This window comes from Pongo abelii, chromosome 11, assembly GCF_028885655.2.
Source record: "Pongo abelii isolate AG06213 chromosome 11, NHGRI_mPonAbe1-v2.0_pri, whole genome shotgun sequence".
Lineage (NCBI taxonomy): Eukaryota > Metazoa > Chordata > Mammalia > Primates > Hominidae > Pongo > Pongo abelii.
This window is the reverse complement of record NC_071996.2, coordinates 39,737,852-39,763,964: the sequence shown is the minus strand read 5'-3', so window position 1 is coordinate 39,763,964 and position 26,113 is coordinate 39,737,852. Positions and strand designations below refer to the sequence as shown.

At 36.1% G+C, this 26,113-nt stretch overlaps 1 protein-coding gene across 1 annotated transcript in view; it reads right to left on the bottom strand.

Moving 5' to 3' along the window:
* The window catches only part of THSD7B (thrombospondin type 1 domain containing 7B), a 908,978-nt gene that overhangs the window by 203,559 nt on the left and 679,306 nt on the right, over nucleotides 1–26,113 (bottom strand). Inside the window, exon 15 of the mRNA XM_024243556.3 lies at nucleotides 22,223–22,401. Coding sequence (XP_024099324.3) covers nucleotides 22,223–22,401 — 179 coding nt within the window. The remainder of the gene's footprint in view (nucleotides 1–22,222; nucleotides 22,402–26,113) is intronic.

The window sequence follows — 26,113 nt, the reverse complement described above, 5'->3', positions numbered from 1 at the left end:
CTGGAGGTCCTTATGTGAAATGAAATAAGCCAAGCACAAAAACACAAATACTGAATGTTCTTACTCATATGTGGGATCTAAAATAGCGTATCTCATGGAAGTAGAGTTGATTGGTCATTACCAGAGGCTGAGAAGGGTCTGGGGATGTGGGGGATAAAGAGAGGTTGGTTAGTGGATACAAAAAGCAGTTTAAGAGAATAAATAAGTTCTAATGTTTAATAAGAGAGTAGAATGACTATAGTTAACAATATATTGTATAGTTCAAAAAAAGCTAGAAGAGAGAATCTGAAAGTTTCCGAACACATAGAAATGATAAATACTCGAGGCAATGGATACTCTAAATACCCTGACTTGATTATTACACATTCTATGCATGTAACAAAATGTGTTATATGTATCCCATAAATAAATACAAACATTATATATCAATTTTCAAAGGGCGTTAAGTACCTTAAAAGTGAAAAGTCAAAAGACTCCCCAAATTGAATGTATATCTAAGTACATATGAACAAAGACTCCAATATGACTGTTAGCAATATACATGGAAAGTAAATTACATAAATCAAGCACATTTAGGTCACTGGCCTGTCTGAAAAGAGTTTCTTTCTTTCTGAAGTTTAAGTACAAGAATATCCAGTCCTAGAGAAACTTACACTTGGACAGATTTACAAAAAGCTAAGAGAAGAAGTGAATAGAAATGGGATATAAATCCATTTAAAATGATTTATAAACATTACAATAATGGCTATCATTGATCAAGGATTAGTATATGCCACAGATTGTGGTATGTGGCTTTTGTGTATTATTTTCTTATATAAGATAGAAACTATTTTCATCATTTATGATAAGGATGTTGGGATTCTGAGAACTTAATCTTGCTAAGGATTCAAACAAATAAATAACTAAGAATTTTAAGGCACGACTATTGGATTCCATGCCTAGGCCTTTGTAACTGTGCTCTAACACCATACTTGAGAAGCTCACTGATTCAGGCAAATGTAAATATAGACCTAGAAAGCATAATTTGCTCTTTTAAAATCTTGACTGCCACCTGATGTGTCTGTGTTATGATCCAGAGGTTTAAACTAAAAGAAAGCTAACAAGAAAATAAAGAAACACTTGAAACATCTAGCATTCCCATACTTCTTAGTCAAGTTCAGTTGACTATGTGGTCTCTATATTGGGATACTGGGGAAAGAAAGTGCCACTGGTAAAGCTAGAAAAAAAAAATAGAGAAAAGGGAGACCAAAGGGAGTGGACTTGACAAGTAAAAGCTGAAACCATTCAATCTGTTTCCTCCAGGTCTAATGACTTAAATGTGAATAGGAATGAGCAGAAAAGAATCCAGGGAAACAGCTGATTAATGGCACATCAAGTAAATTTCTGGAAAAACTATAGTAACCAAACATCAGAAAATTGAGGGGCAATTTGGAAGCAGTGTTTACATAGAGGAATTATAAATGGTATGGTCAAACATATGTACAAATACATTGAACATACACTTCAGTATGATGAATTTTAGTAATGAACGAAAACAGTTTGCTGAAAGTGAAAAGCGTAAGATTGTAAAGTCTTGGCCAAAGGGATTAGGTAGCCTTCTTTTAAAAAAATTCTACAGTTGTTTCTCTAATAAATTTATTATGACTAACGTGGCACATCTAAGAGAAAATGCAGTTTCATTTCTTTTATCCCCTTCCCACCCACTTTCAGGAGGTCCTATGCTCACCCTTCTACTTTTAAGAAAGTGGTTTTCAAAGTGTGATTTGTAGAATGCCTGAGGAGTACTTGAGACAATTTCAGAGAGCCTACAGGTCAAAACTATTTTCATAATCATAAAGCAGATGTCTTTGCTTTTTAAAAACCTCTTAGACATTTGTAGTGAGGGTGCAAAAGCGAGGACAGTAAACTGCTGGTACTTAAAAGCAATTGAAGAGTGGCACAGAACTGTACTAGTAGTCATTGTATTCTTAACCACTGCACTCCCCATCACACATCTTTATAATATTCAACATGACTAATTTTGAAGTGAGCATAAAATAATTCTGCTACATACTAAGATTTGAGAGTTCTCTTGATATGAAGGACTTGTGTGATTGAGTTGCAAGCTGTACTAGCTGATAATGGAACATCATTTTCACTTAAAATAATGTTTTCCTTGGGAGGTCGAGGTGGGCGGATCATGAGGTCAGGAGATCGAGACCATCCTGGCTAACACGGTGAAACCCTGTCTCTACTAAAAATACAAAAAATTAGCCAGGTGTGGTGGCGGGTGCCTGTAGTGGGAGGCTGAGGCAGGAGAATGGCGTGAACCCGGAAGACAGAGCCTGCAGTGAGTTGAGATTGCGCCACTGCGCTCTAGCCTGGGCAACAGAGCAAGACTCTGTCTCAAGCAAACAAACAAACAAACAAATAATAATATTAATAATAATAATGTTTTGCAGACAAGCTATGGTTATAAAGACTTGCTTATTTAGTGGATAATTTTTCCTGAACGAATGGAGACTGTTACTCAAAAAAAAAAAACAATTAATAGTATTTGTTTGCAATGATAAAATTGAAGCTCTCGAAAGAAAATTAGAAATTTGGAAGACTTGTGTCTGCAACCATAAGCTTAGGAGTTGCACAGTACATAAAAACTTTTAAAATAATATCTGTGGTGATATTAATGAGTATGATTTTTGATACTATGTATTAACATACCAGCATAACTCAATGGACAAATATTTTCCAATGACCAATATACAATGTCACAAAATAATGCATAGATTAAAGATTAATTCAAAATGCCTAAGATCGCAATGTATTTTAAAGTAACAGAATATAAAAAGTACATTGTTATGATTTTAGATTCCACACTGCAACTAGCCTTTCAAAACCAATCATTTGTCAAGTTTTGGTGTAGTACCAAAAAGTATCTAAAACTACCTAAAAAGGTCTACTATAATACTTCTCCTTTTTCCACCTACATATCTGGGTAAGGCTGAAAGTTGTTCATATCCTTTACTAAAACAACCTATTGTAAAAGACTGATGCAAGAACAGACATAATTCAGCTCTTTTCTATGAAGTCAGATATCAAAGACATTTGCAAAAGTGTAAAACAATCAATTCCACTTAATTTTTTTTGTTTTGAAATATATAGTTATTTTTCATAAGGGTACAATTTAGTTTTAACTATTTTAAATACACTAATACATACTTTTTCTACTTTTCATTTTAAATTTTGATTACAGTAAATATAGATAGATAGAAGCTATATAAGTAAAAGCTCTTTTAGGTCCTCAATAATTTTTAAGAGTGTATAGGATCCTGAAACCAGAAAGTGAGAATCACTATTTTAAGGGCACTTTCTTAAAAGGCTTTTTAGATGAAACTTTCCTAATTTCTTTTCTATTTCAATTGAAATAATTTAATGAGCTTTCCACAAATCACATATTCTGGCATTAAGGCAAGCAGTGAATATTCACAAGCAGCTACTATGTAACATAAACACAGCACTGCAATATGAACAGGAGGAAGATGACTAACCAAAGGCCTTAAACTCCAACACCTGCAGATTGTAGGCCTGTGACATAAATGGGTAAAATAATTTCCATCTAAGAACTAAGCCCTTTCCACCTTCTTAAAACTCACCACATTATTTTTCACATTATCATTTTTGATAGAGACTTGAATTCCAAGAATAACATTTTCATCTTGAAGCAACCGTAAGAAAACAACAGAACAAGTTTCATTATAAATGGTCACCCGCAGTACTGCCTTTTGCTTTTGCCCTCAGCACAGAAGAACATTTTCTGGCCCTCGTCCAGCTACACCTTTCCCCACAGTGAAGAAGCTGCAGAGTCTAGGGGACATGCCACTGGGAGCCTGCACCTAAACCCCATTTCACAAGCCCTGGACCCCAAAGTTCTCCCCAAAATGGGTTTGAATTGCTTCGATGACTTGTGTGAGCCTCTTTTCTAGATTTATCCTCTTGAGGCTGGGGACTGTACCCTCTTCCCACGTGATGACCCCTAGACCTGAGGAGTAGGCATGGGGTCCTTGATGGCAGTGGACAGAATTTATACAAGTAGATTGAGGTTTTTGGGACAGAGTAGGGATAAACAAGCAGGAAGTGCAAACCACAGTGTGAAGACGGGCTCTTCCTATGGCACCACGTGCCACCCCAGAACTTTGAGAATCACAAATTTGAATTTAGATTTCTGGGTAGTTATGAAGGTGTATTTGTCAAGGTAGAAGGATAAAACATATTTTATATAACAGTTTGTTGGCTTGTTCTATAACTTAGTAATTTAAACATATGAAATGTGGATGTGCATTTGAATTCCCTCTCCAAATCACAAATAATAAGGGATGAGCCTGGCTTTTGATGTTTGGCTTAGAAATGGGAAGAGCTGGCCAGGTGCAGTGGCTTACGCTTATAATTGCAGCACTTTGGGGGGCCGAGGCTGGTGGATCACCTGAGGTCAGGAGTTCAAGACCAGCCTGGACAACACGGCAAAACCCTGCCTTTATTAAAAATATAAAAAATTAGCCAGGCGTGGTGGCAGGCACCTGTAATCCCAGCTACTTGGGAGGCTGAGACAGGAGAATCACTTGAACCTGGGAGGCGGAGGTTGCAGTGAGCTGAGATTGAGCCATTGCACTCCAGCCTGAGTGATGAAGTGAGACTCTGTCTCAAAAAAGAAAAAAAAAAAAAAAAAGAAAAGTAAAGAAAAAGAAAGAAATAGGGAGGGCTGGGGGAAGAGGGAGGGAAAACGGTCATTATACTGTTATATTCTGTCTAAAGACTATAGACATTCTCAGATTCAGCTGAAGAGTACCAGACATTCTGATTTTTAAAGGAATATTGGGAATCCAAATTTTAATGCAGAAAATTCTAATTTTAAAATCTTGACAACTAATTTTAAAAATTGACAGCTGGTAGCAAACACTGACTAGTCCAAATAATGTATTCTGTAGCTGAGAGCTGGCCAGAGGCCCACTAGCTTACAATGGTTTGGGCTTGAAGAAAATTTGCAACATCATGGAGTTTCCAGTGCTCTTCTTTCAGCATCCTTACTAGCATCGTGATTAATAATAATGGCTACCTATCATTACATGCCTAAGATTTTTGAACATGCTATTTCAACAGCATTCATACTTCCCTATGTTTTTTGTTTGTCTGTTTTCATCCATGGGAAAGCTGAGGAGCTCAACCACCCATTTCCACTTGTCCAGTCTCTTTTATAATAATCTGTATCAAGAAATCTGTTTATCCTTTTGCTCAGCAAGTACAGTAAGGATAACGTATAAGGTCATGGATTAGAACATTTACCTGGTCTGTGAAGAGATTAAACCTTGGTGCAAATTGTGGTAATTAAGTGAGTTAATCTGCTTCCCATATTGATTCCAAGTCTGTAATTCAATAATAGGTTCTGGGCAAGTGAAACTTGAACCTTCTAAGCAATATGGGCATTGGGCATAAAACTCTTCTGCTTCTGTGCCAATAAAGTGTCATCTCTCGATTACAACTTCTTTTATAGCTTTTCCATAACTCCTTCAAATGGTCTTCTAGATGGGCTATAAAGTAGTTAATCAGAGTAAATTAAAATTTGTACTTAGTACTAAAATATAAATTAACTGTATGTTTTCCCCCAAATCTAACCATTTGAAACATCTGGTATGGTTATTTTAGTGCTTCATTCACTCTAATGGTGATAATTTTAGCAAGTTATTAAAACTACTTCTCACTTCCCCATCATAGTAGTCCAAAGTATGCAGCTAATGTTTCAGCATTGAAGCATCTCTTACAAAGTCATTAGAGAAACAACTGGTGCTGTTTGGTTCATCATAAAGTAAAATAGAGCAGAACATTATCATCTGTCCACTGCCCACCAGACAATGAAACCACTGGCCTTACTGTGAAAAAAGTTTAAAGTTTTCAAGAATCAAGGGCATTAAAAATTAATCTTTTCACTGCCAAGTTTTATACTTTTGCATATCAATTTCCCCCAGCTGTGATAGTTTCTTTTATAACATCTGCTGGAGAGGAGGGGTGCAAAGTGATTGTATTTAAGCACAGCAATACTTATTTGATGATTAAGGCCAACAGAATTATGGGAATTTTGTGACATGTAAATGATATAAATATATAAAAACTAAAAATGCTCATTACTTTTAATTAAGAAATAAGTCAGGAAAGATTTTTCCGATGTGCTGAATAATGTGCATTACAAATGACTGATAATAATTCATGCAAAGAGGATCGCATATTGAATTCAGAATGTTCATATTCACTTTTACATTACAAAACTATTTCTATTCAGTTTTCTTTCTCTTAGTACTTCGCTATCTCTATTTAGCATTATGCAGCTAACTTGACTAATTTTTCTCACCAGAATTATTCAGTATTCTATTCAATTATCTTTCTGGTTTGATCTCTTAGACATGGGAGACTTAAATATTAATCCCTGTAATCCCAAGGGTGAGGAGACAGAATCTAGACAGATCCAGATAGGTCTACATTCAAACCACTACATGTTCTATTTTCATAAATTATGTTCCCTGGACTTTATTGAACTGGCCATTTGTTTCAGTTTTATATAGACATGGCCTAATCAACTACATAAAAACCAACATTTTAAAAGTTAACAAATACACAAAATTAGCAATTCAGTAGTCAACAAAAAGGCCAATCTCTTTTGACCACACCAATACATTAAAAGGACTGAATCAAACTTTTCCCCTTTTACTCTCTTTCACAGGGCTTGATGCTACCTGTCTGGTTTCTAGCTCTGACTGATGTAGAGGGTAATGTAAACACCATAAAGAATCCATAGGGAAGTTCATATAAGGCCAAAAATGGAATCTGAAAATAAAGTATCTAAATATACATGCTAACTATTCTCCAGTGACTCAATTTACTCAGAGGAAATAATGTAATACTTTTACTATGTCAAAAGTTCTACCCACCGCCCCCACCCCCCACCCCTCCACACACACAAATCTATTTGCCTCTAAAGCTTTTATTTTTTCTTTTCTTTTTTGTTTGGAGGCACCCAGACTTTCACTCATGTGGTTCCAAGTGCTCAGCCCTTGGAGACTCATGATGGTGATAGAAGATAAGACACACGCCTTCCAGCATCTTCAAGTTTAGAGGACAAACCAGGAGAGACACATGCGAAGCAGTAGAACATTAGCAAATAACTAGATGGGTATGTGCATATTAAACCAAGCTTTAAGTGTCTGATGTCTCATTGCCTTGCACTTGCTAAGATTCTACCCTCACCTATTCTGAATGTATCATCCCTCTGGGGCTTTTTAAACTTTTTATAGCAACTGCATATCTAAATCTAAATATATAAATCTCTTTAAATGACAATTTTCACTGGGATTTCTTTTCATAAACACAGGCTCTTATTTCACTTTCCTGCAAAACAATATGCAGCTCTACTTCTCCCTGCCAGCTGCTATTGTTACATGCATTACTAAATGGTGTTCCAACTTCAATAGTCTACAGAAGGTTTAACTTGAATCAAAACATTCTGGAGAAATCTATAGAAAATATTAGGCTTAGTTTTCTTCATTAGTATTGTTATGAGCACTCATCAATATGTGCATAATTTTACTATGCCTTTAAATCATTTGTAAATAACCTAAAGAGGCTTACATAGTTACAGAGGTCAGAGAAAACAAAAGGAGAAACATGTGTTGTATGCATGTATTGCTTATCTGATTTGGGGTTTCCTTATTTATCATGTGAGTGAGGCATTGGAAGGTTGTTTACAGAAAATAGCTTGCAAGATAGAACCATCCCTTTGTCAAAAACGTAAGTGTCAAGGAAGAGCCCTGGTCAATGCAACTTGTATCCTCATAGAGAAAGTATTCGGCCATTTTTCCCATTGCAAATGAGACTTTCTGATATGTGACTTAAAACATTACTTAATTTTCCCATCTCAACATTTTATTTAAAATTAATTATATTTTTATCAAATTAGGTATCAAAAAGAGAGTAACATTAAGTGTATATAGGGGACATTCTTATTTACTCCTCAACAAGCATTCCACCCTAGGTGATCAGCCTACGAAAAAACCTTCCAACTAGTTAAGACACATTGGCATCTCAAAGTGTAATCTGCAGACCAGCAGCTTTGCCCTCATCTGGCAGCTGTTAGAATTGCAGGCTATCTCCTTTCCCCAGACCTACTCAATCACAGTGTGCACTGAAGTAACATCTGTCAGATGATTCACGTACATATTAAAGTCTGAGAAGTCCTGCCCTCCCACACCAGTGTATAACAAATGCATTCCAGGTGTGACTGAGACATTGCTGTCACCACCCCACAGAACCTAGGGTCTCAGATCGTTCACTGTTGCCTTAAGCAGTTCTGAACATGTATCCCAGTTCGTCAGACAAATATTATAGATTTCTATATGTGCCAAGAAGTTTAAGAAATAAGAGTTTGGAAACCACTTGTCTGAGCAAATCAAGCTCTTCCCAGGACTTCTTCCAATGAGTAGTTCACGAATGGACATACATGCAGCTTCAGTCAGTGCGGCATGAGGAAAAGGCTTCTGGGAGAGCTGGGGAGGCATTGGGAGAATTTTGTTGTACCTAAGATTCCCAGAACAGCAACACTCTCTTATTCTTTTGGTCACTGCTGCTTCAGGAGGCTACTCTGCAAACTGCTGGGCCATCTTGCTAACAACCAGAGGATGAAGCCAACACTGAAGATGACAAAGCAGAGAGAGACGAAAAGAAGCTCTGTCTTTATGACATTGCTGAGCCACAGAGCCAACCTGCCCTGAAGTCTCCATAACCTCTGGACTTCTTGCTATATGAGATAATGCATTTCCTTACTCTTCAAGCCCATTTTGGCTTAAGGTTTCTTTTAGTTGCAAATCATCCTAATAAAGAGGAGAAAGGGCAATTTTGCTGATTGCGTGCAAACTGGTTTCATGTGTATTTGAAAAAGATAAAGCAGCTCAGATGCCATAAGCATCTAGAGTAGTAAAAAAAAAAAGTCTCATAATGTTTTAAGAAAGTTTACAAATTTCTGTTGGGCCACATTTAAAGCCGTCCTGGGCCACATGCAGGCCATGGGTTGGACAAGCTTGATCCACAGCATTATTATTGATACTTCACACTTTACGACCTCCCACTCAAAACTCCTGGAATGCCAGTGCTCAATGGAAACTCATTGAGCAATAGAGTAAAATAAGTGTGTGATGAATAAATGAAAGAACAAACGAATAATAGCACAAGTACACTGAGTTAAAGCCTTCCAAAATATTTACAATTACCTTGAATTCCATTTTATTGTTACCACTTCTCTTTTTGAAAGCTACTGGGGCTTATTAACAAATTACTGTCTGCTACAAGATTCTCATCCATATTATAAACTTATATCATTTTACCCACCTGCATAATACTTGCAATGATTTTAATTATATAGCATGAGGATACATATATAATATTTAATGAATAATGCAAAGGAAAATATATTTACCACCATATCATGCCACTCCAAACCATGGGGCCATGAAACACCTCATATTTTATTTTTCCACATATTCAGAGGAATATACACAGCCTTCAGGTAAGGTCTTTCCCCACCTAAGCAATAGAAAGTTGTTGGAAGCTACAGGTTCAGTTAAACCATCTTCCAAAAGAGATTACTTGCTCATGGTAAACACCACTTGACATTAGTGGTTCAGACAGTCATTGTCAGAAGGCAATATTAGAGGATGAAGCCAGAGTGCCACTGGCTTGTTTGCCTCTAAGAACAATGAACATGTAGTACACACCCATGTTACTGATGTGTCTTATTGCACTTGCATTCATTTGGGTGGAAGATGTATTCAAAGTAGAAAAGAAGAGCGATGGACCAAGTGTCAGGACCCCTGTTCTAGTCAGTAATTAGGTGTTACATCACCGCTCTGAGTCCCAGTTACCTCATTTACAGAATGAAGGGGTTGCCTTAGACAGCAATCCTCAGTCCTATCTGCCCATTAGAATCACCTGAAGATTTGTAAACATATAGACAGTTGGATCACATCACTAGATATTCTGATTTAATTGGTCTAGGAAGAGGAGCAGGGGTCATAAATCTTCTCATGTAAATCTAATGTGCAGCCATGTTTGGCAACTAGTAGATTAGATATTTTTAGGTTTCTTCCCAACTTGAACGTCTTTTATTCTAGTATTCAATTGTCCTGGAATGTCTTAGTTACATTCAGCCAGGTACTCTTCTTTTTTTCATGCATGGGGAATGCCATTGAAGGGGCTCACATCCCAGTCCCACCCTACTCTGCCTCCTGCTTACTCCTAGTTTCAGACAAATAAAACTATACTTGGTAGCAGTGGTAGAAAAAAGGATTAATATATGGCAGAGCACATAAAGGAGAAAAAAAAGGCTCCTTGTAGGGTTGTTCTGAAGCCTTTGCATGTCCTTCCTTATTTCTCTCTCCTAAATTGGGACATGCTTTGGGCTCTATACCCAGATTTGCTCTTTGCAATAATTTTGATTCAACATCCACAAAGGATAAGGAATCAGTCTCAGGAGAGACCACATAAGATTGCAGAGTGAGATGATTATACACCTATTTTACTCCAAACACAAGCGACTAAAGATACATATCTAATTGACCACTGGGCTATCATAAAGCATATTTTTATTGGAAATAAAATTTACTTCTGGTTTCAACATGGATAGCATAGACCACACAATATCCTCTGTAAAATAAATAAATAAATAAATAATTTTTTAAAAAGTCAATTGAGCAGCTCTTCAATATGGAGATAATACTAATAGCAACTTTTCACTGTGCTCTGGCCAAATTCCAGCTACTGGAACCTGTATTTCTATGCCTAAGGGTTTCTTCCAGAACAGAAGACTGCTTATACTTAGTACAAAGTGCGAAGACTTAACATTCCCTCCACCAAGGACTCTCAGAAATTTCCTTATGAATATTCCAGCTCCCTGGCCTTTCAGTGAGATAAATCTGAGGCATGTGTTCTGCACAGCCTCCCAGAATTACCCACAAGCTTAAACTTCAGTGGCCACTATGGTACCTGGCTTAATAATGTATCTCTCTTGGCTTCTTCATCTCTTTGTAACACTTCAACACCTAATGGTGTTGTCTGCACTTAAAAATAAAATTCTTGCTCTCAAATCCTGCACTCTTTCTGGGAGAACCCAACCTAAGATAACACTGTTAGCAGTTTTCAAGGCACTCGTGGGAACTGAGTAGTATATGTTTTGGGGATGTTGGGGAGGGACAAACATTAAAACCAAAAAGTAAATGAGGAAATCATGTTGTAGTGTAATGTGAGAGACCCAAACAGATGCCCCTCTATCAATTATGATGAACCCAAAGGTAAAAAAAACAGTTATCTACAAGTTAGGGATTCAGGGTCTGGCTGGCATGAGAAATATCTATATTCCTATGGGCTAAACCTCCTAACCATAGGAGCCATCAACTCTGATTTACAACCCAGACCTACAACTCTGATTACACAGAGGACCAGCCTTACAAACATCCTTTTCTGATAAGCTATTGCAGACTTTAAGCCAGTTTTAGTCAGCTTATAGAGGCTGTGCACAAGCTGCTTTTGTGTCTCAAAGGCAACAAGAAGCTTTGAAAAATTTTAAGGCATATCAGACTTATGATGTAGAAAATTAAGGTTTCTGTATGAAGAATAGATTGAAGAGGAGGGAAGGAGATAAGAGACAGAGGAAACATAATGGTTATGATGGTTATTTTGGAGTGCAGTGAGCAGAGTCCAGCGGGAAGGTAGTGCTTATGTACTTTTGCCATTTGGGACAAGATACATGACTCAGGACTAGGCAGCAGTTACTGATATGCTGTGATGAGAAGTGTTGAGATAAACATTTATTGCACCCACATGGCTTTTATTTTTCAGGGTGTCAGATCATATGTTAAGTCATTATCTAAAATTATCTACTATTTGTATTTATGAAGACCTGTGATAGTTTACAAGTTAAGATGAAATGCCAATTGCTTACTGAAATTGAATATCTACATATCCTATGATCTAGCAATTCTACTCTTAGGAATGTGCTGAACAGAAATGCACACATATGTGTCTATTGTTAAAAGACTTATACAAGAATGGTCATAGTGTTATTTGTAATAGCCCCAGACTGGAAATAACCCAAATGCCCATCAACAATAAAATGACAAAATGTGGTATATACAATAAAATAATGAAGTATATACAATGAAATAAGGCACTAAAAATCAACAAAATATTGCTACATGTAACATCATGAACAATAATATTAAGTAGAAAAAGGTAGATGTGAAAGAGTACATAATGCAAAATTCCACTTACATAAAGTTGTTTTCCTTAGTGATAAAACTAATCTATTATGTTAAAAATCTGAATAGTAGTTATATTTGGTGAGAGGAAGGCGGCAGTGGAGGATTTAGGAAACAGAGAGGTCATCTGATATATTGATGATATGTTACTTCTTGACCCCAATTGGTAGTAAGTGAGAGAGAATGTTTACTTTGTGAAAAATCATAGAGTTGTGTACCTAAGGATTTGTGTGCCTTTCTGTCTGCACTCCTTCTTATAAATATACAAAAAGGGTGAAAGAATTACACATTCATGGGAAGTTATTTAAAAGTTATATTACTTTTCGTCATTAGGGAAAAAATGCTATGCCCAATAAGGTGTTTAAGAATAAAATAAAACAGACTGATTCCATACAGGAAGCAGTGACAACAGCTTTTACTATTCATCTAAGCTGAATCATTACAATGAAAACATTTGAATCCAAATGCTCCAGGAGATAAATGCAAAAAGAGGAGCAATCTGCATAACTTATTTCTAAAAGGCAATATAATATAAATAAAAGTAAACTGATGTGGAAACAGATATTATATGTTAGAGACCAAGAAAAAGTGTTCATACTTAACATCTATCAAGTACTTACTGTGTGTCAAGCAACGAGATAAGAAGTTTATATTCACTTTAGCTTATTTATAATCATAATAAGCTTATGAGACAGTTGTCACAGTTATACTCATTGACCAGATTATGAAATGGAGACTCAGAATAGTTCAATTTGGAAAGTGAACTGATTGAGTCTTAACCACTTAATATACCAGTGGGTGACACTGGACAAGCTATTACATCCTCTAAACCTTAGTTTCCTCTTCTGTAAAATGGAAAGGTCCTCACAGATTTGCTTTGGGTATGGTATCATGCAGACAAGGAGTGATTACTTTCATTGTTTGAATTAGAAAGGGTAGGCTAAGTCAACTGCAGAGAAAAGTTTTTCCATGGCTGACCAGAAGAAATGATGGCTTCACTGGGCAAGAATCTTAACCCTGGTAGTATTCACAAACCTGCCTTATCAGAAGGACCAGCAAAAATAAACCATTTTTGTTTTAACAAATACACATTCCTTAATCCACTCTAAGTGTACTGAACTACAGATTCCAGAGCAGGTGCCTGGAAAGCTGTTTTTGTAACAGTCTCCTCCCAATCCCAGTGATTTTTCCATTCTTATGACCAATAATGGTTACGATCAATAAACTCCAGATTTCAAAAGACCTAGATAGGTTCCTCAGAGAGATTATTATTTTTATCTTGAATCTTTTTTTGTTTGTTTGTTTTCTTTAAAGACAGAGTCTCACTCTGTCACCCAAGCTGGAGTGCAGTGGTGCGATCTCAGCTAATTGCAACCTCCACTTCCTGAGTTCAAGCAATTCTCCTGCCTCAGCCTCCCAGATAGCTGGGATTATGGCACCTATCACCACACCTAGCTAATTTTTGTATTTTTAGTAGAGATGGGGTTTCACCATGTTGGCCAGGCTGGTCTCGAACTCCTGACCTCAAGTGACCTGCCTGTTTCGCCTCTCAAAGTGCTGGGATTACAGGCTTGAGCCACCACACTGGGTCTTTTTATCTTGAATCTTAAGTCATGTAGAAAAAAATAAACTCATGTTTTAACAAATGTTTTTCTGCAGGAACCTGTGACAATACACAGGTCACTTGCTTTCTGTCACTTTATCTTAATACTGGAATAAAGCTTTAAAAAAATCTAAAGAATGGGAGACTTTTAGCATGCAATTTAGAATCTTATTCTCAAATGGTATTAGGAAATTTCTTATTTAAATTTTTTTTTCTTAAAGATACTGTACTCCCATCGGTTTGGATTTAATTTTCAAACTACTATAAGAGGTCCTTAAAAAGTTCATGGAAAATGTGTATGGTGAAAAAAGGACACATAGATTTCAAAATTTTTTGTACCAAAATCAACTCATATTAACTTGTTACATGTCTGGACAGGATCTAGTCTGATGCACTAAGAAAGATAAGATATCAGTTTGAAAAGAGTCCCTATCAGAGCAACATGAATTCTGCTAAAACTAGAGCAAGAACAAAAATCAAATTTATGGGAAAGCTTGGGTACAAGAATGGTGTAATCATTGATCTTTATGAAAAGTTTATGGAGACAGTACGCCAAATAAAATAAAAGCAGTTTACAAAAAGATAACTCATTTTAAGAAGGTATTAGACACTGTTGAAGATGAAGCCCAAAGGGACAGACCATGTACACCAATTTTTGAGGAAAAATTTTATATTGGTATTGCCTGAATTGAAAATGACTGATGATTAACAGCATAAACAATAGCCAATACTATAGATGTCTCAACTACTGCAGCTTACGCAATTCTGACTGAAAACAAATTAAATTTGAGCAAGCTTTCCGCTTGATGGGTGCCAAAACTGTTGCATCCAGATTAGCTGCAAGACAAAAGCAGAGCTATCAATGGAAGTTTTAAAAAGTGGGATCCAGATCCTGATGCATTTTTTGAAAGAATTGTAACAGGGGATGAAACATGGCTTTATCAGTACTATCCTGAAGACAAAACACAATCAAAGCAATGGCTATGAAGAGAAGGAAGTGGTCCAGTCAAAGTAAAAGCAGACCAGTCAAAAGCAGAGGTCATAACAATAGTTTTTTGGAATACTCAAGGCATTTTGCTTGTTGACTTTCTGGAGGTTCGAATAATGATCACATCCACTTATTGTGAGAGTGTTTTGCGAAAGGTAATAAAAACTTTAGCAGAAAGACCCCTGGGAAACCTTCACCAGAGATTCCTTCTTTATCACAACAATGCTCCGTCTTATTCCTTTCATCAAACAAGAGCAAATCTGTGAGAGTTTTTCATAGGAAATTATTAGTCATCCACTTACAGTCCTGATTTGGTTCTTCTAACTTTTTTTTGTTTGTTTCCTAATCTTAAAAAGATCTTGAAAGGGCACCCATTTTTCTTTGGTTAATAATGTAAAAAATGATTGATTGCATTGACATGGTTAAATTCCCAGAACCTTCATTTATTTAGGGGTGGACTAAATGGCTAGTATCATCACTTACTAGCCTTGACCTGGATGTGTCTTGACCTGGATGGAGCTTATGTTGAGAAAGTATATCTTTTGTATTTTTATCTGTTAATTCCATTTTTCCACAAACTTTTTAAAGTCCTCTGGTACATTTAGTATAAAAAATTTACATGCATAAAGTCAGATTCTTATTCTTTCAATGCCTGAAAGGAGGGGAGAGCTTTTCACTCTTTATTTAAAGCTTAAATGACAGACTGATTCAGAGAAAATTTGGAAAGCAGGTTGTAATGTTTTTCTAGAAAACTACTTGGGAGCTTCTACTTGAAGCACTTGGTTAAGAAGACAGTTTTGCAAAATTATAAACAGATGATTTGATTTTCCTGTTGAAGCTAATGCTATCTAATATTTCAGGGAGTTAGGAGTTAAGGGATTAGGAATAATATGAGATGTGGGAGGACAGTGAAAGACTTCCAATGGCAAAATTAGACAAAATTTGCCAGCTTCACAATTTTATAGCTGTCTCCAGCCAATCCTCACAACCCTGCCCAAGGACAGCCTTAGGGACATTTGACAAGCCAGCCTAGAAGAGAACATTCTAGAGGTGCATAGCAAATATCTTGAAGAACAGCTAAAACTGAGTTTGGATGCATGCAGAATAGCAATAACCAGTATGAAAAAATATAGTAAAATGTAAGACTACGTGGGCAACAGATACAGGAAAATTGCTTCTCATGATTGATTCTGACAGCTCGCAAGAATAACGATCAAAGATTCAAAAGATTTAACAAGCCTGAGGGGATAGTACATTGCAATGATCTACAATAGGGTGTGTGAGGATACAAATGTTGGGGGAGAGGAATCTCTTGAGGAGAAAAAAACAATTTTTCTTGGAAATGGCAACAGGGCAAGAAAAAAAAGAAAAATTGCCTCTCCTCTAAGCTCCATTCAGCTCAATTAGTGCAATGCCACAACTTGAGAGCACAGAGTCAGGGCTAGCTGACCGGCATAAAGGATACAAATGGAAGAACACCAGCTTATATAAGGCATTTTATGCCACCTCCAAGATAGGGTGCATGCCTGGGCTTTGGGATTATTACTTTGCAGAGAGAGGTAAAATGTTTTAGGGGTTTTGTCTTCTAAATTAAATCCTCCCAAATAGCCCTGAGGAATAAATCACTCTGCAGCCCTTAATTATACGGCATGTGATGTTTCATATTTAAAACAAGTTCTTATCCAAGGTAAAACCACCAACCTCCCCTCCACATGTAAGAACAGTACACCTGAATGTGCTCAATCATAGATCAGTTTGGGCTGCCTTCCATATGGATACCCAAGAAGATGACTTCTTGCTCCAGTAAAGTCTCGGGCTCCTGCCAAAGTTCTATGTCCAAAGTGAGCAGCAGTCTGCCAGGAATGATCAGGCCTAGGTCAGGATCAAAGAGTTGGGCTGGTCGAAAAGATGCAAGAGGCCAACACTGATTAAACCAAATTAAATCTGAAGCATAGCCATATATTTCTGGGTAAACAAATATTGCAATAGAATGGCAGTTATCCTATTTTCACATCCCAACATGCTGCTAATAGAGTTAATAAAGCAGTATCAGAATGAGCATAAGCTACTTCTCCATAGAAATTTTTCTCATCCCAAAGTCATCTTCATCCTAAAATACATTTGTATATCTTTGGAAACAAGAAATTCTTAAAAACATCATTACCTTGCTATGAAAAATAAAATTTATTACATTATTCATTTCCAACTTAGAATACCTCTCTTTGGGGAGAAGACACACCTTTAAAATAGCAATTGTTGCTAGAGAACACATATATTTAATTTATATACTCTCATTCAGTTGCAAACATAATAAAAATGTTTTCAAAATGCATTTAAATAGCATGTACTTATAAAAAGAACAGGTAATTAATCTTGATACAAAATTTTTATTCAAACAAACTGGACATGTGCTTTGCAATTAATAAACAAAATATATAGTTTTCTGGAACTCTGTTGGTTTCCACCATGTGAAGAACTCATAAAGGGAAATGTAAGTCCAACAGGGCTTTAATGTCCTCATATTTAATCTTCTATTAGGCAACATTTAAAAAAATATGTAGCAAAAAATGTACAGCGCAAGTGCACTTAAATCTACTCAACCCATTAGAGACTGTGAAAAATTAAAATATATTAGGTATTTCAATATGCAAAGCAGAGTCAAGGGCATTAGCCAACTAACCTGATAATACAATAAACTATTTAGAAGATGTTTTATGCCTTGATAAGAGCTTTGGACAAGCTGCATTCTCAAAGTATTTAGCATTGCAAATATACTTAGCAGAAAGCTACTTGAGTATTGCTGTCATTTAGGCACTTCTAGAGAAAGAGCTATCATGGTGATAGGTTTTGGTTTAAAAAGGAGGCTTTTATGAAAGATGATAAATATTGATTTCACTAACAGATTCAGATCAACTTATGAGGAGCATGTGTACATAATAGCAACCTTCCCATTTATATTGTTGTGTTAGATTGCAATGGGGAATGAAACACCCAAGATGTTCCAGGAAAATTTTGAAAGACTCTTTGGGCAATAATAATTTGGGGATTCTGATCTCTTTCCTCTAGAAGAGCTCGCATTTTTGAGAATTCTAATGACAAATCACAGCATAAGAGACCAGAGTTCTAATATCTTTGTTTATTTCTGTGGAAATAGGCACCACTCATCCAGACAGAAGGCTACGTTTTCAAATGAGGCTTCCAGTGAATACAATTTGACAACTCACAAGATAATGTACAGGGACTGGAATGAGTTGCAAAAGTAGAAAGACAGCCCTTGCCCTCAAAAAGACCTCATATTCTAAAGAGAAGCAGTGGAGGAGAATGAATAAGTGTATTCAGATATACTGACATTTACATAAACACATACACACATCAAAATTCAATATTTTTATGAACAGAATGTTATGTTCAATCTGACACATAATGCATCCTCCTCATGCCCAAATAGTAAAGATGTGTTCCTCTCTTCATGTTATAATTTGGTTACTTTTTCTTAAAGCTCTTACTTATGGGTAAAAATGCAATAGGGTATTAATCTGGTTCCAAAAATAGGAAAGTAAATCGAAAACTGAAACAAATTGGACAGGAGACGAATAACCTAAAGCTAGCGGTAAAATTGAACTTTATAAAAAAGCCTCAGTAGGTATAACTCTAAATATACCATATGCCTAGCCTAGAGAAACAAATAGTGGCCTCCTCTAAAGAATTGCCATAAATAATAGAAGCTGGGGAATATTTTTTAAAAATGAAAATTGCTGACAACCCAATTTATTGTCAAATGAATTAAGAAAATATGAATAACATCAAACAAAGCTCTATGTACAGTATAACATACACATGGGATTCTACTATACATAAGAACAAATATATAATGAAATCACCACAGAGATCTTTCTACAAACATACTTACACACACACACACATAGATAGATAGATAGATAGATAGATAGATAGATAGATAGATAGATAGATTGATCGATAGAATGGCTCTGAAGAGAATTTCTTTTAAATTTAGGATTTTTCACTATATTATTTGCCCTTGCCATTTAAAAACTTACGAGTGAGAGAAAGGACTTATTACTTATTGTCCTGATCAATTAACTCATGGTAAGATATAAAGTATGTGTGCAGAAAAGTGATTCCTTATACACATTTGGTGCACATGTAAACTAGTAAAGCCATTATGGAAAATTATATGGCAGTTCCGCAAAAAACTAAAAATAGCATTATATGATCCAGCAATCCCATTGCTGGGCATTTACTCCAAAAATTTGAAATCAGTATGTTGAAGAGATGTCTGCACTCCCATACTCATTACAGCACTATTTACAACAGCCAAGTTATGGAATCAACCTAAGTGTACATCAACAGATGAGTGGATGAAGAAAATATGCTATAGATACACAATGGGATACTATTCAATCTTAAAAAGAAAGAAACTCTGCCATTTAAGACTACATGGATGCAACTGGAAAACCTTATGATAAGTGAAATAATCCAGGCACAAAAAGAAAAATACTGCATGTTTTCACTTACATGTGAAATCCAAAACTATCAAGTTCATAGAAACACTGAGTAGAATGGTGGTTATCAGAGGCTGGAAGTGGAGCGAAGGGGGATGATGCTCAAAGGGCACAAAATCTCAGGAGAAATACATTTTATTTTCAATCGAGATATATTGCATAGCATGGTAAATGTAGTTAATAATAGTGTATTGTACATTTCAAAATTGCTAAGAAAGTAAATTTCAAGCTCGGTGCGGTGGCTCACACCTGTAATCCCAGCACTTTGGGAGGCCGAGGCGGGCAGAGCATGAGGTCAGGAGATTGAGACCATCCTGGCTAACACAGTGAAACCTCGTCTCTACTAAAAATACAGAAAATTAGCCGAGCGTGGTGGCAGATGCCTGTAGTCCCAGCTACTTGGGAGGCTGAGGCAGGAGAATGGAGTGAACCCAGGAGGCAGAGCTTGCAGTGAGCCGAGGTCGTGCCACCGCACTCCAGCCTGGGAGACAGAGTGAGACTCTGTCTCAAAAACAACAACAACAAAAAAAGTAAATTTCAAATGTTCTCAGCAGAGAAAAAAAAGTATTTGAGGTAATGGATATGTTAGCTAGCCTGATTTAATTTTTCCACACTGTATTCATAAATTACACATCATTTTGTGCCCCCCATATTGTCAATTTATAATAAATAAATTTTTTTAAGATATAACGTATGGATTGGGGTGAGGTTCTTAATTTAGCCACATACATACTTGATATCTGAAATCTCTTTATAACAAAATAAAAGCCAAACTAAATTCTATTTATGATCATTATACAGGATTCTTTTTTGAGCATCAAGGAAAACCTAAAAGAAAATGTCTTTGGAAGGCTGCAATTCCCTTCTGGAACTCAAAAGTTAGAAATACCCTCTACAGACAGACCTACCTTCACTTATTGAATTTATGTAATTATTCTTGAACTTTGATTTAATTTCTAGTTTGTACAACTTCCTGAGGGTATAAGTGCTATATGTTAATGAATTGTTTAGAACAAGTTTCCTTTAAGTCACAACAGGCACCCAAATACTGTCGTGTCATCCCTTCATAAAATTCTTACTCTCAAATGTTATAGACATGTCTATACATTTGCCTTCACATACTGAGAATAAAGACTTAAAGTCAGAGTTCAGATAAAATCCTCTTATTCCCTTGATAATTTCCTAGTTCATAAAATTAGCATATTAAAATCATTAGCTTTCATTGATGGTTTTGAGGAAGATATAAAAAGAATTGTCATACATTATTTATAACTATAAGTGCTTAGTAGTTCTTTTCATTTTAAATGCCCAGAAAATTCCCCCAGGGATGGGCAAATAGTCTTCATACAGAGTATTTCCCTAAAAGTCTCCCTCCTGAACATAAACCTGCATTATTTCTTTCTTTGTAAAGCTTATCTCTTCAGACTATCTCTGCTTTAATTATTTTCCTCCTGTTTTCATTAATCATATTTTACTCTTCCTGTCACCAAAATTTTGTGAGGTTTTTTTTTTTCAACCTTTATGTTGATTTTACAATCCTCTGCTTTGTTTTCCCTAAAAGGTTCAAATCTTAAACTATGGTCATTATTTTACCACAAAACCTTAAAAATAAAGACTAGCATAATAACTGTGCTCTATCTTAGAACTTAAACATATCTTGTTGAAATAATTTTTTTAATTTCAATGAGTTACATGTCTTTTATAAAAACTTAGGAAAAAATAGCTAAAGAGATTGGTCTTGAATTGACACATGATATTCAAGTCTGAGCAGTACTAAACATGCTATTAAAATTAATTAAGAAAAGACATATGAGATTTTCCTTACATTAAACAGCATGTATAGAGGCTGAATGGAATTGAGAGGATAGAAATTCATATACTAGAATTAGTAATAGAAGCATATGTAGCTATCCTGTTAAGTTTCCCAATTACAGAGGCTCTACCAACTCATATGAGATACACTTCACCTGTCTAAAAATAAAAAACCTTTTAATCAAAATCATCTTGTACTCAACCTAGTCAACTGATTAATGTTATATCAGTCCTAATCTAATAATCAGTACACAATCATGGGAGAAATTTGAGTTCTTTATTATAATTCTTAATGAAATCTTAGACTCTGTTATATATACAAAGCCAACTGAAATACTCTAATCAACTTTGATTGCTTAGGATGGCAATTTCATTAGACATGTATATGGAAAGGGATCTATCATGGTTTTATTTATGAAAATATCTATGATTTTTGAGAAGGCAGGTAGAGAAGTAGTTCAAAAGAGATTTATAGAGTTGTGGAAGATTTGGCAAGATTGAGAATGAAAAACATTAGGATAAAGCGTTAGGTGAAAGAAAAATAGAACACCATTTTTGGACTTGATGGATAAGACCACTAATCATATTGCCATGACATAAGTGATACTCTCGCAGCATTACTTATACTTAAATATATATGTATATATTTAGACATATATATAATACATATATATATCCAACTTTTAAAATATCAAAATTATAGCTTAAGATTATTTTAAAATCAATTTGATTTGATTTTACAAATATTATTACTACTAAGGATACCAAATTTGTCTCAGCATTATCCAGGAGTGAGCAAAGCTTCAATTATTAATTCTACTATTTTAATTTTGGCCCTCTTAATCCTTCTTCTGAGATTGTGGTAACTTTTCATGAGCTCCTTGTAATAAGAGAATGACTTCAGTTTCAATGGGAAATAATAATGAGGATAGCTTTTTTAGCTTTTTATTTGTTGCTTCATGCACTTTACCTGATTCTTGAGATCCAGTTTGGGACATGGTCGTCCTCCATTGTAAGGTTTTTCTTTTAGCCATTTGGATCGAATTCTCACTCCAATTCCACAAGATGAACTGCAAGACCCCCAACTAGACCAATCGCTTAACTTGCAATCAAATGGGCAGGGAATGACACATTTTTCTTGAATGTAACCTGACAGAAAAAGATTTAAGAGAAGACAGTCTGATTAAAATGTACTGATCAAATTCACTTTCTATTTCCATGATCACAGTTTGCATTTTTCAACAATATTGCCGTAGTGGCTTCAATAATTTTATTCTCAGATAAACAGATCAAATTTTTAAGAAATAAATATGACATCTGCATTCAAATTTGTGCCACTCCATTTACTTTGTAGGCAATTTTGGGATGAAAGGAACAGGAAAAAGTGCACAGTTAGTTCTGGTTTCTGATAAGAAGGAATGAGGTAGCTCAGGGCTAAAGATGGTGCCATCTCCCCTCACTGGGCCTTGTGTTTCCCTCCTAAGATTCACTGTCTAGAAGAGGGATTATAAAAGATTCCATCCTTCTTAAGGGTCTGTGATCTGCAAGTCTTTCACTTAAAAAGATGTTGATTCTGTAATGTGACTTAGGGATGGGAAGAGGGCAGACAGTGGACCACAGATTAGGAAGAGTGGGATATTATTGAAAGAAGACAGTAGAAGAGCAAAAAGTTGTATAATGGGATATTGCACTGAAATCAAGAGATGTGAGTTGAAGTACAGCTTTAGAAGTTCTAGCTCTATTGACCTTGCTTGTGTCTTCAGCCCACTTCTTGCAACAGTTTTTCTCTGGATAATCTCACTGTTTTAACTATCACCTCTAATAATCATTACCAAATATATACCTCTAATGCAGATCTCTCCACTAAATTCTGTACCATCTACTGAACCACTCTAATTTGATGCCCAATTTACTGAAAATTCAACTTGTCTAAAAGCTGAGGCCATCAATTTCCTAAAATATTATACTTCTCTTGTGTTCCTTTCCCGATTAACTGCAACATCATCTGATTCCTGTATCCTGTTGTACATGCCTGTATAATCTCTTCTGCTTGAGTGTGGGAAGGAACTGTGAATGGGACAGAATGTCCCTCCCATTATTAGGTTATGGTATATGGCAAAGGTGAAGGGAATTTACAGATATGATTAATATGCCACATCAGTTAATCAGTTTGAGATATACTGGGTGGGCCTGGCTTAATTGGGTGAAAAGCCTTAAAAGAGGACTGAGTTCTTTCGTGTAGAGAGAGAGAGATTCTCCTGCTGGCCTTGAAAATGAAAATAGCCATGTTATGAAATGCTGACGGCGTGGTCACATGACAGGAAACTGCAAGCAGCTTCTAGAATCTGAGGGTAGCCTCTTGCTTTCAGCTAGCAGAACACAGGTTCTTCAGCTGCATGGGGACAAAATCTGCCAAAAACATGAGGGAGTTCAGAAGAGGAGCTTTCCCCAGCCAAGCCTCTGCTCAGATCTCAACCCTAGCCCACACCTTGATTTTAACCAAGTGTAGCCCTCAAGCAGAGAATCCAGAGAAGCTGTGTCTGAACTTCCGCCCCGTGCAAACTATGAGATAATAAAGGTTGTTTTCAGATGTGAAGTCTGTGGTATTTTTTTATGCAACAATGGAAAAGCTAAGAAGTTATCCAAAATAAATATCTCCAGTTATCTTAGACCCTCTTCCATCATTCTACACAAACATTAAAATGTGTCACAAATCCTTATATTAAAACAAATAAATAAGCCCCCTATTCTACAACTCCTTTGTCAGGCCCTAGTTCAAGATCCCACCATTTATGGCCCAGAATAATGCCATATTCTCTCCACAAGTCTGCCTTTCTTTTTCTTAATTGTTCTGTTTTAGTATCTGTCAATTACTTTGAGGGGGAAAAAAAAGATCATTTTCTAAAATACGAAATAACTTTTATTACTCCTTTTTTGAAACCTCTGCTAACTCCCCATTGCCTTTATAATAAAATGTCAACACACCTTACAAAAATAAAACAAACAAACAACAAACAAACAAAAATTCTTTATAAAAGACTCTAAACAATGATTTTCAACCTTGTCTGTAAAATCTAAGTCCATTCCCCAGGACAAACCATAGACCAATTCTACCTGATTCTCAGAGGACGGGACCCAGGAAAGGGTAGTTTTTTGTTGTTGTTGTTGTTGTTGTTGTTGTTTTTGTTTTGAGATGGAGTCTCGCTCTGTCGCCCAGGCTGGAGTGCAGTGGCGCGATCTCGGCTCACTGCAAGCTCTACCTCCCGGGTTCACGCCATTCTCCAGCCTCAGCCTCCCGAGTAGCTGGGACTACAGGCACCTGCCACCACTCCCGGCTAATTTTTTTTGTATTTTTAGTAGAGACGGGGTTTCACCGCGGTGTCAATCTCCTGACCTCGTGATCCGCCCGCCTCGGCCTCCCAAAGTGCTGGGATTACAGGCGTGAGCCACCGCGCCCGGCCAGGAAAGGGTAGTTTTTAAACACATTCAGATGATTCTGAGGACTGCCTACCAAACTTATTGTTCCTCCCACCCTCCCGTCTCTTCTATCTTAAATTCTATCTACACAGACTACTCCATCTTCTCCACGAGCCTTTGCTCTTGCAAAAATGAGTTATTTTCCTAACCAGCTTAGCCTCCCTGCTTCATTACTTTAACCACTCTCTTGCCAATTTGGTTGATGGCCTCGTCCCAGTGTTCTGCCATCTCAGGCTGGAAAAACTTCAGACTTAGTTTGGTCCAATTGTCTTCCTTTTCTGTTCTTAAAACAGGGCTGCCAAGCAGAGATGAAGAAAATGCTGATACCACACTGGAGACACTTTAATAGGTACTCTATCTTCAACCAGTTTCTCACACTGCTTGGTCATTCTTCTGAGTTTTCTTCTCACTCTGATTCCACAGACAGCTCTTTCAAGCCTCCAACTATTTTCAAACTTCTAAGACCTCACATCTTCTTCACATCTTCCTTCACAGAAAAAAATAGCAAGAAATGGATGAGACTCCTTCAGTTTCCTATGAATGTGTCTGTATGCATTCTCATATTTTTTTCTTCTCTCTTCATATTAACATGAAAAAGGTGTCCATTTTCCTATATAAGGAACATTCTTCATTTCCACCTCATTTCTCCCCTGGTCCACAGACTGTTTCAGAACCTTGTTTCCTTGGTACTTTCTCCTTCTTTCTTTCTCTCTCTCTCTCCATTTCATATTTATATTTCTTTCAGATTAATATTAGAATGAATTTAAATTCCCCTAATACTAGTCATTGACAAGAGAGAATACACTAAAATCTAAGAGTCATCAGAAAAGATCCTTCTGGAATTGAAAAAAAAAATGCTCCAATAGACACTCCTAAAAGACTAATCCTCTAACATAATTTTAATTTTACAGTCATTTCTAAGGAGTTTTGATTACTAATTCACTATTAGATACACAGTAAAAGCTAAATAAAGGATTAAAAAGAAGCCACAACACTACTTAATTTTATAGAGAAACTGAGTCACAAAATGCTTTCATTTGCTACCAAATAGAAAGAGGAAAACTAGAAATTAGGTGGGATTAACGCTCATGGCATGCATACTTCACATATGCAAATCTGAAATTCTAGGAGGTTTCAGATAAACTTTAAATGTTTGAATGTCTATGTAGACCCTATGTTAAAGCAGAATTTGAAGTAGATGCCCTTTTAATTGAGATTTTAAATCATTCTCATCTACACTTGCACACTGAAGGATTTTAATTAGCAAGCCTGTAGCAATACTTTTTTTTCTTTCTCTATGATAAGAAGTAAACCCAGAGGATCTCTATGAAAGTCAAGGTTATAAATTCAATGAGTAAAAAATAATTTTGAAATTCAACAGGAC